Source organism: Rhinolophus ferrumequinum, chromosome 10, assembly GCF_004115265.2.
Source record: "Rhinolophus ferrumequinum isolate MPI-CBG mRhiFer1 chromosome 10, mRhiFer1_v1.p, whole genome shotgun sequence".
Taxonomy (NCBI): Eukaryota; Metazoa; Chordata; class Mammalia; order Chiroptera; family Rhinolophidae; genus Rhinolophus; species Rhinolophus ferrumequinum.
Window position 1 is genome coordinate 13,863,257 of NC_046293.1, and position 15,762 is coordinate 13,879,018.

The 15,762-nt window shown below is 46.1% G+C and overlaps 1 protein-coding gene across 4 annotated transcripts in view; it reads right to left on the reverse strand.

The window, feature by feature from the left end:
• Positions 1–1,308: 1,308 nt before the first annotated feature.
• Positions 1,309–15,762, reverse strand: part of RFX4 (regulatory factor X4) — a 139,697-nt gene continuing 125,243 nt past the window's right edge. For 2 of the 4 annotated variants that reach the window (XM_033118695.1, XM_033118698.1), the window contains exons 16-18: positions 13,211–13,373; positions 11,257–11,395; positions 1,309–2,897 (exon numbers count right to left, since the gene is read on the reverse strand). In XM_033118695.1, the coding sequence (XP_032974586.1) occupies positions 2,625–2,897; positions 11,257–11,395; positions 13,211–13,373 (575 nt within the window). In that variant the 3' untranslated portion in view covers positions 1,309–2,624. The remainder of the gene's footprint in view (positions 2,898–11,256; positions 11,396–13,210; positions 13,374–15,762) is intronic. The other 2 variants (XM_033118696.1, XM_033118697.1) reach the window with 2 other exon arrangements.

Consider the following 15,762-nt stretch of genomic DNA (forward strand, 5'->3'; position numbering starts at 1 on the left):
TGCCTAAAGATCCGTGCATTTAATGAGCTTGTAGCTGTTACTTGTACATGGGTGTTGTTTATTATGTGCTGCTGCTAGCTGGCTAGAGAGTTTGGCAATTGCGTTTTGTGTGTGTGTGATTAGTAAGTCAAAAGTCAGACTTATTACACCCTTTCATTCATGGAGCACTAACTTTGGATCGTAAGAGAGCAAGAGCTGCTTATCCTCAGGTTTGTTCTATACAGTGACTAAATCTGAAATTTCATTCTTCCTCTCCCTTACTTCCCTCCTAAAAAGCCAACTAATGGATCGTGGGCCAAAGATCAAATTAATTTACCTTCAGGGTGAAATCCAGCATCTACATTCTTTTGGCAGAATCAACATAGCTAAATTTTCTAAGGGGGTGCTATGCAAAATATGTAATTTTAATCTTAAAACCATTTTCCGGTATAAGTATGTAATAGCAAATAAGAGCTTGGCTTTAAAAATAAATCTTTCAAAATGCAAATTGAGTTGTCAGATTCTCATGCCTTTTAGTTAATGTATCACTACTGCCATTTCTGGAAATCTTGGGTTCTGAGTCTCTCATAGATCCCAGACTCTTCAAGTTTGGGCAACCCATTTAATCATTTTGCCTTTATATCCTCACTCCTCAGCCCTAGAATCAAAATGCAGTGCTGGAGAAGGATCTGTTGATGCTTATTGAGTGTTCAGTAATGTCACTGTTCTGTTGCAGAAGTTTATTAGCATTTAAAGCACTGCACTTGAAATATCTTTACACCCAGTGGTCATTAAAGCATAGTGAACTGAGTACCAGGGGACCTCTCAATGATGCTCGTATTGAAGAACAACAGTCCCTTCAAGAGCTGAAAGGGCCCTGCCCTGTGCTGACTTAGCCATCACGCAAACTTGAGACAAGCCCTTGTAGGGAGAACTGGTCCCCTACAAACCTCAATCAGGTTGTAGGTAGGAAATTGTTTAAGCACTGTACCTGGGGCCTATCCAAATTTTAATGATTGTTTTATGACAAGATGATGGGGGTGACTGGGGTAGGATGCAATCTAGGAGTACTGCTCATCAAACAAGGTTCCATCCGGGAAGTGGGGCTATTAAAAGGGTACTTGTTAAGGGGAAAGAAATTCCACAAAGTTAAAATTAGCTTGAAGTTGCATATGCACAATATCAGGATGAGCACAACCAGGCAGGACCACTTAGTTTGTTTTGCCTACTTACACCCTAAGCATTCAGAATGGTATTTATGTTACACACATACAGACACAGACAAACACACACACGTCGTATCAAATGCAAAATGAAGAAAACAGGTCATTTCAATACTTTTTATTTGAGTGTGAAACCATTCATATCTTCCACAACTGTACAGATAAAACTATTTGCATTTGAGCTGTAGACATGATTATCACACTGAGTGGGTGTGAGCAAAGATTTTATTTACAGAACAATTGCTAAAACATCCGATGTCATATTTCCATTTATTTCTTACCCATAGGGTAATAGGTCCACCATAATTGCTTGGTGCTTTTTATAATACAGAAAGAAAAACTATGTTAATCTCTAACAAAAACCTCACAAATTGCTACAAATCTGACAGAAAATGCCTACGAAAAAAATTTTCCAAAAGTACAACACATTTTTATTTCCACACATACACAGTATAGTGTAGGTTCAAAGGCACAGCTTTGACTTTTTTTTTTCTCTCAAAGTGTCGGAAATTATTATAGTCTTAAGAAGGAACCCGAAAGTCATTTTCACACTTGGTGCCTGGTAAGTTAATGTTTGCTCCATCCAGTTTCACAGAGTTAATACAGCAGAGTGTGATACTCAATGCTATAAATCCACATTCTCACAGAACTTAGAAAGCCCCTCCCCCTGCCTTTTGCTGACACCAGCCATTGTGCAAACTTAGGACAAATATCTGTATGTAGAAGAACGAGTCCCCTACAAACCTCAACCAACTTAAGGTGTACAGAACAGGTCTTTTCCTTCCCTCTAGACAGCACTCACGTTCCAAGACAATGCGGGTACTGTGACAGACATGAGCGTAACGGGGAATCTATAGAGTTTCTAGACACCTCCATGTAGACCTGGTGCTCCAGGAAGCAGCAACGACACCACCAGGAAGAAGGGATGCGTAGAACATATCTGAGGGCTGTTCATTGTACAGTGAGGTGACAGACGGATGGCAAGGTGAATGCTCTTGGTAAATTATGTGCCCCTCCAAGAACACAACACAGATTCTGTCTCCAGTATCCACCCTTCAAGACTAAAGAGCTTCTGTCAGCAGGAAAGTAAGTAACTTACAGGGAGTACTTACCAATACAACGCAAAGTCGTGGGACAGAGGGAAAAGGCACAGATTGGCCTGCCCGAGAGAGCGTTCTAGAGAAACCGTCAGGTCTGGCTTGGCTACAGGAACCCAGTCTCACTGACTTTTAGTGAGTCTTGTTTTTCCGAACTAAAATTTATTCATCCCACACTGAATCCCAGCCTCACGTTCATTGGGAAAATGGACGCCTAGGAAGAGTCCAAGAGTTATGATGGATCAAGTCTTCTGGGGAGGGGTGGATGGGTTTATTATTATTATTAATACTTATTAATATTAAATAAGGATTCCTAGGATAGCAGTCATTTAGCCCATCCTGTGGAGGCCTCTCCATTGATGTAAGCAAAGCCAGGAAAGTGTTGCATGTGCTCATACTCAGAATTCCTGCGCGTGGTCAGGGGTGTGTACATGTCACTAGAGTTTCCATACCTCGTGGAATGCACAGACGGGCTTGTGTAGCACGTGTTGGCTGTGGGCACCTCTGGCCATCGGGGGGTGACTGGGGTAGGATGCAGTCTAGGAGTACTGCTCATCAAACAAGGTTCCATCCGGGAAGTGGGGCTATTAAAAGGGTACTTGTTAAGGGGAAAGAAATTCCACAAAGTTAAAATTAGCTTGAAGTTGCATATGCACAATATCAGTCATGTTCACAGTTTGTTTTACATTACATTTCTTAGGATGCTATTAATGAAAGTCTATGGGACAGAATCAGTGAACCGCTGAAAGACTGAACCTTAGTCTAGGAAGTACCCAACAGAAGAAATGCAAAGAATTTCTTTGCCAGCACTGGACTGGTGTCCACTTTACCAGCAATACTGACTTTGTGCTCTTCATCTGGAATATCATGGGAAGTCAAACCAAAAAGAAGGAATGGCCCTACTGGGAATATTGGAGGGGCTGGGAAGAGAGAACAGGAGTAACAGCATGTCCAAACAGATATGGATGCATGGACGGATGGTTGTGAGTTTTATCATTACTTATGGAGATGCGATAGGTCCCACTCCAGCAACTCAAGAGAACAATACTGCCAAGTAAAACACAATGACATTATTAAAAATAGCATTTTACAGTTGAATTCAATCATGAACTGCAGCCTAAAAGCAGGCTTTTGAAGAGGAAGCAAGTCAACAGCTTCAAAGGTTATTATTAGTGCCTATCATTTGAAGAACATCTATCTTTTTGGTTCACATTCACTGAAGCCCTGGAAGATACACAAGCAGGAAATGGCAAATTACTGGGCTTGGTATGTGTGAATGTGGAAGGAGTCAAGATAAGCCAACCCAGAGGGGATGGGAGGGGTGCTTTTGTGCAGGTCAGAAAAACAGATGTTGTAGCTATGAGAAAAGGGAAACTGTTCTAGAAAGAATTAGGAATAAGAGACGTGCCTCTGAAGTGCTCCTTCATTGTTGTTTTTTTTTTTTTTTCAGTTTCCAAGACAGCTATGCAAATAAGCCTCTTTTAGCCCAATGGGAGAAGAGAAAGGGGAGGAGCTCTGGGCTTCCTTGGAGAGCTCCCAGTTTGCAGGCCAGTCAACACCAAGATTTCCTTGCTGTGCTAAGGACCACCCCAACAAGGACAGGAGCCAGTCAACCAGGATGGCAAGGACAGCGAGTAGCGGAGAGCGACAGTGTGTGTGTGTGAATGTGTGAATTCTTCTGCTCCCCATCTGTCTTCCCTGACAGTTGGAGAGTGGAGCCCGGAGGGATTAGGTGGGAGGCTGCCTCCTGTGAGGGAGACAGACAGGCTGAAGCCTAGACAGCCGGGAGAAGGGGTTATGACAACAATGGCTGCTCCTTGCAGTTGATGAGGCCAAAGAGAACCGTTCTGCCTCTTTGAGGGGGAGTCTGAGGGCAGCAGGGGAAGGCTGTTGGGCCCGAAGCATGCGAAGAGGACCAGCTATTCATCAGTTAGGATACAGGGATCCAACTTCCAGGAGAGAGGGTTTGTCCGACATAGGACAGCATGCCTTACTGAGCAAAGTGCAGCCACTTCACAGTCAAAAGCACCGGCAGGAAAGAGGGAGAAGGGCATAGGTGGTGTCCGGGAACTCAAGGGAGAAGGCACCAAGGGCTGTTGCCAAGGAGACTATGGACCGCACTCCAACACTTGCATAATTCCCCAATCAGAACAGACGCACCTAAGGACACTCATGTACCCGCTATGGGGCTGTGTGGCGGCCATGCTGTCTCCTCCCCAGGCTTGCTGGTGGCATTCAAGCCAGGACCCACTCTGAATCCCAAAGAGACCATAGTAAGATTGGGCCCTGCTCAGGAAAACAAGATCCAGGTATCAAACAGTTAAAATTAAGAAATATTACAAACCAGTCTTTAATTCTTTCCGAAAGTTTGCTTCCTCCTCCTGATATTCTCAAGTAAGCTCCCTGGACACACGTCACCTGACCTTATGGGGCTCTCCCTGGCGGAAGGGCCTCCTCTCTGGTCCTGTGGCATGTCAGGCTGGTTCCCATCGCAGGGAATTTTGCCCTACCTGTTCCCTCTGCCTAAAACACTTCTTTAATACCCGTACCCCCAAGCTCCCGGTATGCCTGTCTTTTTTTTATCATTCTTCAGATCCCAGCTCAAATGTCACCTCCTCAAGGAAACTTTTCTGGACATCCTATTTCAAGAAGCTAAATGTTCCACCCTCTGCCGCTTAGGTCAGAATCCTACCGCCCTTCCTGGCAGCTGTCTCCTACGGGCTTATAGTCATAAGCTCCTGGTAGGGCTTTCTCAAGTTCACCACCATATTCCCAACATCTAGAGGCATGCCTGGCCTCTAGCCTGTGTTAAAGAATTATTTGGTGAATACTTTATTATTTGATGGGATGTCACCACTAGAAAGAACCTTAGGATGATATACTCCCCCCAATGCCACCCCCTCCCGTTGTCCAGATGAGAAAACTAGTACCCATGAGGTGCAGCGTCCTGCCCAAAGGCTTAGCGTAAGCTAGAGGGAGCGCTGGCGTAAAATCCCAGCCCCGGGGTAGTGCTTTTCCCCACGTCCATCTGACTGGCCCACAACTGAATTACACGGGAGAGGAAGAGCACTCCTTATGGCAAAGGCCACCCATGACACTTCAATCTCTCTGTCGCTCTTCCTTTAAGCTCCCTCCTCCCCTCCAGACCAGATCTTAACAACCAGGCCTCGACTTGCTGGTTCTGACAGACTCTTCACTTGCCTTGGCTTGTAAAGCTAAAATGTCACAGGACGGACTTGGAGCCTCCTTCCCACAGAACCCAAGAGAGTGTGGCTTTTGTGCCTAATCAAGGACCCTAGATGCAGCTGTGTCCAGGGGTTGTGTCACAGACTCCAAGAGTAATTGCCTGGAAATGAAACTGGCTCAAAATATCTCCAAAGTGACAATAAAATTCTGTTACCACAGACTCTGGCATGGAAAATTCTGTCCCGTTAGGTCAGCTAATTGCAAAGAAGTCAGTGACTCGTTTTCCCCACAGTGAAGAGACCATTGAAAGATGAGAGGCTGAAGTGTCCACTGCCCCAGCCCAGCAATTAAAGCCACCAATGAGGCTTCTATTTAGTCTTGTGGGAGCTGCTGAGACTGGCCCTTGGCACTCTTCTCACCTTTCACACTTTACATCCGGTTTCGTGCAGGGTCCATAAGCATGCTGGGCACAAACCCTGGGGTCCAGATTGCTCTGCCCAGAATAAAGGCGCTTTTTGTTGAGGGCCCATAACAGGAAGTCACTCTTTTCTGGGTCAAATCACACACTATCGCTACCAGTGTTAAAGTGGAGATAAGTCACCAGTTCCTCCCCTCTGAGAGAGGTGTGTGAGGTGTACTTGTGGGCATGCGTTTGTGTTTGTGCGTGTGTGGACGTAAGCAGTCAAAGGTTCTGTCCAGTTGCTGAGGCCTAAGTCCGTCTCCGCTGTGACTGACTCCAGGCCCCCTTGGAACCATATTAGGAAGTTCTATTTTGAGAAATGACTCCCCACACCACGGGCTGACTTTCCTGCACATGGGGAGGGAAGAATGAGCCCTTTATCCCTGACCCTTACCAAGTGGGCTGCTACTTGAGCAAGGGGTGAAAGGTGGCTGGGTCAGGAGCACAAACTGTTTTCCTATGAAAGGCGGCTCTCACCGCACCGAAGTTCTGCCGGTGGGCCCGCCCCCACACCGGCTTCCTCTTAGCCTCTTCTGGACGAGGATGTAGCTGCCCTCATATCTTTGCCAGACAATCCCTATCTGCTGAGCTTTTAGGGTCAGGGTTAACTGAGTTCATACACTTACAACTCCCATGTAGTAAGTTTTCAGAATGTGTTAGCTGTTATTAATATTCTTCCTCGAATCATAAGATTGTGGTCCATTAATGATAGGGAGAGCCTTAGTGACTGACCATCCGGTCTTAGCTCTCATTTTACAGATGAGAGAATTGAGGTCAAGAGAGTGGAAATGACCTGCTCGAGGTCAACTTAGTACCCGAGTAAGGCTCCATCCATTCATTCCTTCATTCATTTCATTGACAAGTATTTACTGAGTACCCACTAAGGCCCAAGCCTCTGCTTGGGCCTGGGAATAGAACGGTCAGAAAAAAAGGACGTGGCCCTTGCCTTCACAGAGCTAGTATAGTGAGGGAGACAGATATTCATTCTGTCATTACACAAAATATAACTGTGGGGCTGTTACCAAAGGATAATAATGTACATAAATAGTGCTCACTGTGAGCCAGGTCCTATTCTAACTTTTATTAACTCACTTAATCCTTACAACCCTATGAAATAGGTACCGTGGTTATCCCCAGTTTTCACATGAGGAAACTGAGGCACAGAGCTAATCGGAGGCAGAGCTGGGATTTGAACCCAGGAAGTCTGGCTCTACAGTCAGAGATCTTACATCACTAAGATTGATTGACGTTCACTGCCTTTGGCCCGGGATGCCGTCCCAAAGTGCCGCACTCTAAGCAAACTCGGTAGCAGTCACTGGGCCTCTGAGATCGAGGACCGACTGGCCTTCGGGCCCGATCTGGGTTGAGATGGAGATTCTGTGAGATCTGTGTGATTGGTGGGCAAGGCTGGGCCTTGGCCACACAGATGAGAAATCGGAACAGCTGTCTAGTCCACGCTGAGTGTACTTCTAGTCACACAGCTTCTGGTTGATCAAATGGCTTTTGAGTTCGAGGGCCCAGTTTAATTCACAGCTGCTGACAGAGTAGAGGTTCCACCAACATGTGTTGAGTGAAGTTCAGAAATATTTTGTAGCCGTGTACTGGGACTGGCGTGTGTTCTCTTTTGGGTCGGGCAGGAGAAGGGGTGTCCTGGGAAGGTGCAGCGGACATGACCCCTTCCTTGGTCACTTACTCTGATGAGGACGAGTGCAGCATTATTGCAAGAAGGGTGTTTTTCTGAAATAACTAAACCTTACACTGTGAAACCTCATTCATCTGGACTCTGTAACTCAGAAATTATGAGAATTCAAGTAGGGCTGGAGGTTTACCTCTCTATTACCGACGAATAAAGCATGTGTCGTACAAATAAGCAGTATAAACAAGGGCGCACCCATACTCTATTCCAAAAAACAAATGACTTCAAATTATTTTGAGCATGTAAATGCTGATTGCATACAACTATAGCCCTTCACAGGTGTGTTGTATCAGTTCTGTAGGGCAAAGCTGGCGGGCATTTATTTGCAGCTGTTAGGTTCAGTTACTCTTCTGCTGATGACCAATGGCATTTTTTAACCGTATTCCATAATTGCAATTTTTCTTCAATTCACATTGATCTTTTCCCCAGGGAGTCTGATGTAATGAAGTGTGATATTCAGACTCAGGATTGGAACAGTTTGACGTCTGCTATGGAAAGCTAAAACTAATTAGCCCTGCAGTGGATTTTCCCCTATGTGCTCAATCTTAAACCAAATAACCAGGAAAGGAAAGAAATAAGGTACCTTGGTGTGTGATTCTTCTCTTTGGAAACTTGAAACTTACTGAGAGCAGTTACAGGAACCTCTTGAATTTTACCTCCCACCCTCCAAAACACCACAAGTGTTCAGTGCTGGGGGCTTGGGGTTGAGAGTTGGAGAATTTGCATTTGAGTCTGCTTTGTCATTTACTGGATGCCTGACCTGGGGCAAATTACCTTCTGAGGCTGTTTCCTCATCGTTAAAAAAACAAGAAAAATGCCTTCTTCCCGGGGTTGCTATGAGAATTAAGTGAGCCTGTGTGTCTGGAAGTGCCTAAAACAGTGCTAGATGCATAAATGTTAATGAAAAAAAAAACACGAAAAAACAAAGGCGTCTGTCTGTAGACAGTACCTTCCCCAGGAGAAGCACTGACCTCACTCAACAATGTGGTAGAGATGTGATAGAATTAACTTCTCCTCCCCCGACTTTCTAAATAGAGACTGAGGCAGAAACCAGGAAGCGCAAAGTTCAAGTGCATGGTGGGGTCAGAGGTTGTCAAAGACCTTGTCTAGGGGCCATGGGGCCTGGCCGTGCAGAGGCCAGCCAAGGACCCTGGCACTGCCCACACCTAGTCTGGATTCAAAGTGCTCTTCTCTGGGGTTTCATTTAGTCCTCCGCCCTTCGACTAAGCCCAGCTCTAAATGAGAGGGCTCCAGTCGGGGACTGTTGTGGCTTCTAGAGCAGAAGGTACAGACTATCTTTGAACGCCAGGGACTGCATGGGCCTTTAGGAGATGCTGTTGCTTAGACTAGGGTCTCCTATTGGAGTGTGAGCTCCCCCAAAGCAGGCACGTTTCTGTCTCATTCTCCACTGTATTCCCAGAGGCTATAGCAATGCTTGCCACATAGTAGGCACTCAACAATCATTTGAGGAATGAATGAATGAATGAGTGAGCTGCTTAGACTGTGACCCTGTCCATGGCAGCAGCTCTAAGCCATTGACCGGATCCTAGAGAGGAGCAGGGACTCTGCTCCCAAGAGCAGCAGTACCTGAGGGGCTGGCATCGCTGTGTGGTGCAACTGGAGACCTATAATGAATGCCCCAGGTGATGACTTAGTGGAATCAACTTCTTGCCTTGTCTGGGGATTAGACCAGGGCTCCCTTTGGGACTGAAGATGGAAACCACAACAGACGCCTGTTTGCCCCCAGTGCTGTATTGTGAATACATTCTCCTCGCTGCCCTCCCTCGGAGACAACTCTGTGTGCTGACAGCTGATGTAATTGCGGCCTCCACCCTCGCTCACGTCCTGCCAACTCTCTTCTAGACTCTGGCAAGCGCTTCGGAGCAGAGCTCCAGGCCTCTACCAGCCCACTTGCTGGTCCATTCTGTAAGTGCTGTGAGAGCGTTCTTCCTTAAACATAGCTCTCATCTCGCCACTCCCTGGCTCACGAGCCTCCTGTGGCTCCCTCGCCTGCAGAACCCAGTAAACGTCCACGGCAGGCCACGCTGTTGTTCATGCCAACCCCACTTCCTGTTTACTCATGTGTTCAAGAAACACTCAGAGAACGCCAACATGTGAGAGGTGACAGTGGGTGGTGCTGAACAACTGGGACGGCCGGGGTCACACTGCCTGGTTCAATCCTCAAGCAAGTTCCTCTCACTTTCTCTTCTGCAAGGGTAACCATGAGGCTGTGTAAAGTGCCTGGCACACGACACAAGTTCAGTAAAAGTTACCTGTTCTTTCTGATACGTGACATGTCCGGTGACACGGGGATGCTAGACTTAATGTTTGCCTTCAAGGAGCTTTGGGGGTCTCCTGTGGAGTCAGTGCGAGAAGTGTTACCAACAGAGGAAAGCCCAGAGTGCTGTGCGAGTACAGAGAAGTGGCACCTAATAAAGTCCTAGATGAAGGAAAGGGGTAGTGTCAGGAAGTGCCACAGAGACAGTGAGACGCCGGTTCTGTACAACAGGCAGGAGAGGTTGGGGAAGAAAATCCGAACCGGAGGAAATAATATCGGCGAAGACATGGGGGAGCTGCACATGGGTTGGCATGGCTGGAGCAAAGATTGGGGGGATGTCGCTGGTAGGCCAGAGAGGCAGGCAGAGTCCAGGAGGTCATGCGTCGTGAGAGACATGCTAAGGAACTGAACTTGACTCTCAAAGTGATGACATGTGAGAGAGAAGAGAGTGTTATGGTCAGCTGGGTTTTTTCCAAAAGATTCCCTCAGCTGCCGTGTAGAGGATGGACCAGCGATGGAGCACGTTTAGCGACACAGAGACCAGTGGGAAGGCTTCTGTCATCATATAGGTTGGATGAAGACCTGAGCTGAGGCAAAGACGGTGGGGGTGCAGAAGACACCGAGGACGCAGACTTGAATGGAACTGGTGACCAGCTGTATTTGGGGCCAGTTAACAGGAAAGTGTCTAAGACAAGTAGAGTGTCTAACACCGGTATTACAGGTGCCACCACAATCTCCTTTCGCCACAGGCCACAGAGGGTCGATTTGGTCTGTTAGACAGTGAGGAGGCAAAGGAAATGAATGGCCTGAGAACGATCTGATAAAAGGCCCATGTCAGGAGGATTCTTCTGGTAAGATTGTGTGTGGGCTAGACTGAAAAGGAACACACATGGGAGACGAAGAGACAGAGAGATGCCGAAGATAATTGTCCTGACAAGACTTGTTGAGGGTCCTGGTCATAGCTGGTCTGCACCAGGATTAGGATACAGATAGGAAAGGAGACGGAAGGTCCAATCTGAGGGGGGCTGCCAGAAAAAGGGCAACGGACATCACAGCGGATTGGATCCTGGGATTAGAGAGGTTGAGGAAAGGCCGGAACTAACGACAACGGTTTCACACCCATGTGCGTGAGAGAAAGTGCAGCATGGACACTGGTTGGGCACCGACTGTGGGCAGCCACTGGAAGGCAGAAGTGACACTGAGTTAAAAACCATCCTTTCCTTGGTAACACAGGGGATGCACACACAGTATACAGAAGGTGCTTATTGTGTTACATTGACTAGACCTGGCACCAAGCATGCCAGTACCTGGGCAAGCAAGCAGGACCACCAACTCACCTGTGCAGAGCTCCTGTGGTAAGGGGAGTAGTGGAGTGGTCCTGAGATGGCTGCCTCGTGTGGGAGGGCCGGGTACTGGCTCTGCATTGGCGGAGGATGCTGGTTGCCATAGCTCCCGTAGTTATAGCTTCCCGTGAATCTAAACCACATTAAGCACATTGAATATTGTGAGTAATAGCAGGGAGAACAAATCAGTTTGACATCTTTAAAAATCAGCCTCATCTATTTTTCTCCTTTTTGTTCTCCTGTTCTTTCCTTTTTTCCTTTTTTCCGCCTGATTCTTACCATCTCCACTTTGTGGCTTTGTTTTCGTAAGTTTAAACTCCCAGGTTGATCTTCCTTCTCCCCTCAGCACACCTCCCTTACCACACAGCGAGCTCAGGGAACAACAGCCCTGAGCAAAACATAATTAGTGATGGAAACCTCTACTCCTGTTGTCTTTAAGAGGCCCACATTATAGCCTGAAGTTAAATAGGGATTACTTTGGGATTTATGTTTTGTTTCGTTTAGGCCTCTGTTTCCCCAGGATGGGGGAGGATGCAGTACCTTCTGTGAGCTCTCTCTTGGGAGAAAACACCATGGCATGGCCATCCGGGCATCAGAGACCCCAGTTCTAAGCATAGCTCCACCACTTTCTAGCTGTGGAATCTTGGGCTACTTGCAAACTTGTTTCTCCCATCTATAAAAATGCTGCACGTGTTTATTCTGAGGTACACATATGGAAGACACTCTATAAAACGGAAAATCCTATGGACACATGGGATATTATCATCAGTGCTCTTCTTAATAACAACTTTACATCAAAGGTGCTGACGTATGACCACATGGGTGTCTGTTCTGCCATTCCTGCAGGATCAAAAAGCTCTCCGAAATAATTTTCAAAGTCTATTCTAAATGTGTGGGAAAACACTCTAAGAGGACCCCCTAAGAGAAAATAATGGCTGACCTACTGACTAATCGTGGACACCTGAACCTATGGAAATAACTCAAAGTATGGCAACAGGCAGGTCTGCACCGATCCTCAGGGTGGCCATCTTGCTGCATTATGCCGGGTCACTGGGAGGAAAAGACCTGAGAACCCCCCTCCCTTTGTCCTCCTTCCCCTCCCCCCTCCCTCTTCTCCTCCCTCTCCTTCTCCTCTGGTGTCCTCTATAGCTGGCCTGTTGGAGACTGGCTTGTGAGACTCACTGCACCCACACAGCAGAGAATAAGGGCCTCCCCTTTTTTTTAAACAGAAAAACACAAAACACCATAAGTGTTTTTTAGACCACTGCACATTAGACATTCTAAGATTAGTGCCTTCTGATAAAGACAATGCATAAAGGCAAAAGCTACTATGATTCAGGTAACACTTTAAAAATGGATTTGTAGTTTATTTATCACAGCAACATCGCTACATAATATGGGCAAAATGAATGATTTGTTTATTCAGGGTCCAAAGCACTACTGGAACCAACAGGGATTCCGTGAACACTATTAATAAATTACCACCTTCCACGGACCTCCAGCTCTCAGGTCGGGAAGCGCTCCTCTAAATTATCATAAAAGCCTCGGACCTACCATGAGGCTTTATAAGGCTACGAAGTGCACAAAGAGCCACCGAGGGAAACTGCTGAAAGGGAGTTTTCATCTGAGACTTGAAAGGAACAAAAAGAAGAACACAGCCTTTGGAGGCAGACAGATGCTCTGTCTACACCCCACGTTTATCAGTGTGTCACAGAACTTCATCAACCAAGTCTCGATTTCCTCATCTGTAAAATGGGGTCACTCACGCCCACCTCACCTGGTCGTGGTGGGGTCTGCGTGAGATAGTTACAAACGGTGTGGCACTGTGAGAACTCACCAAAGGTGGCAGGCACTCTTCCTGTCCTTTGAGAAAACAACTGCTAAGGAAATCCTGCTCTTTAAAATCACATTGAAAAAAGTAAGGCAACATGGCAGGAAAGTCACCTACCCGTGCTCCTCTCTGTGGGGATAAACCGGTATCCTGTGTGTGACCGAGGAAGAAGGCACGTGAGTACTCCTCATACAGGGGAGTTGCTGGGGGTTTTCTGCTGGGGACCCCGCCGCCGTCGTCACTGTGTACGTGAGAGACCACGTGTATGACTGCATCGCTCCTGCAGAGACAAGTTAAGATGCATCGGTCACTAATACAGCTCTCGTACCCCTGGTTCTTCCTTAGAACACTTCAGCAGCTTCCCATGGCTCTTAAGCTGAAAGGCAAAACCTTTACAAAGTATGTGTCTCTGGTTCTGCTGACCCTACCAGAAGCATCCCCTACCCCCTGCCTGTGTTCTATCTGATCCAGCTGTAATAGCTTTTGTTTTCTCATGACGCCCAGCACCACAGGGCCTTGGCACATGCTCTCTCTGCTGTCTGGAACCCTCACTCTTCCCTTAGTACCCATGCATTTTTCATATCTCAGTACCGAGAAGCTGTCTCCTAATCCCAGACTGGATCAGCTCTCACACTGTACTACAGTCCTTCACGGCGCCTTCCACACTTTGTAATCGCACATTAATTCATAAATGCGATTTGATTAATGCCTATCCCTCACCTCCCGCCCCACCAGACTGTAAACTCCATGAGGGTAGGGCCTTGTCTATTTTGCCCACCATTGGATGCCCCCCCACTAGTGTGTAGCACAGAGCCTAGAGGCCAAAGGACTTTCCATAAAAAATTTCAAAGGAAGAAAAGGGAAAGGAGAGACAGCAAGAAAGAGGAAGGGAAAGAAGAAGACAAAAGAAAGCTTGAGGCAACGTAGCTCAGACAGGCACAGCAAAATAACGTCTCAATACTCAACAGGTGTTAAGGATCCAGCAAATTGCTTTAAGCAAACGTAAGTAGATTACTGGGCTCTGCTTGTCCAGGTCTTTTTGAAGATTATTAGACAGTGACCTTAACGGTGACCTATTCCATACATATTCTTAACTCCACTAATTTACTTTTTAATTGGATACCTTGAAAGTCCTAGGCACTGAGGAAAAAAAAAACCTGACAAAACCCATGAAGATGCTTAAGAATGTTATGAGGTGGTTAAAATGTAAAAAACGGTAACTTAAGAAATCACTAATAATAATCATAAACTCATTTTATTTAATAAACTCATAACTTGATAATAAGCTCATCAACTTAATTTCTGATAAATTCTAGAACATTGACATAGTGGAGATGAAACCTATTTTAGAAGTTAGAGGGACTAGGATTCAACAACCCCTCGCAGTCACATGGAAAACTGAAGAATTGGTGGAGGGAGACCATTTTTAAGAAGTAAAAGAGAAATCTTGGTCCACCAATTCTGTATCTTTTGCAGCAGACCATTTCTATCTTAAAATTCTTCTGGAAAGATAAAGGTTTCTGTAAAAAAAAAAAATCCAGTCCATTCCATCCCCAGGACTTTGCAAATAGCACCTGAGAGCAGCTGCGTTGACGGAGCAGGAGGAAGGACAGGTGGCTGGATCAGCACCGTGCTAGGACAGATGTGGCAGAGGAATCCTTACTCCCAGGAAGGAATACTCTGAACGGCACCGCACGTGAAAATGGAATCCTATTTTAAATACATTTGTTTAGTACTAAAAGAACTCTGTATTGAACCCCTGTGTGAATTGGAGAATCTTTTGGAATGCAAATAATGTCTTTCTTTTTTTTTTCTAAGTGAAGTGACAAAGATCCATTCCAAGAGCACGAAAGGAGACACCGTTTATTGAACATCTAAAATAGGCCAGGCACTGTGCTAAGTGAGTTACAGACACCCTTAAAAAAATATTATCCCCAGTTCACAGATGAGGAAACTGAGAGTTAAATCTAAAGGAATGTAAGGGAGTGTACAGGAATACAGACGATTCGAGAAGATAAAATGAAAGTGGGAGTGAAAGAAGAAAGCAAAACAAAATTGGAGCCAAAAGTGCCATCAGGAATGAGGTGAAACATGCATCCCCTAAAGGTACAAATTCTTCCTACAGGTGGGCCTTGAACTTGGCACCCAGTTTTCCAGGAGCCAATGCTAAAAGGGAAACCTGACAAGTTAGGAGTCGTACTGTCCTTGGAGGTAAGAACAGACAGGAATTTCTTCCAGACGCCTCATAAAGAGGCTCCACGTCTTGATTTTCAGGACTGTTCCTCATGCCAACACTGATTGCAGGCTACTGGTGTGACACAAAAGTCCAATTCAGGAAAATGTAGGATGTTAAGTACCTGCCCCAAGATCTCACAGTGAGTGGGGAGCTGAGTCGGGCTCTGCACCCTGCAAGGCCACATGCTTTCCACTTACTCTACCGTCATGTTTCTTTGCTCTGAGTCCTAGTTCTGGCTGTGAGATTTTGGACAAGCCTCTTAAAATTAATAAGCCTTTCTTCCATCATCTGTAAAACAGGGATAATAATATCTAATTCAAGGACAATTGTGAGGAAAAGTCCTGAGATAATACATATCAGAGTCTGGCACGGAGCAGGCTTTCAGTGATATTCAAGCACTCTTCCTTATGAATTCAGGTATTTTTATATCAGA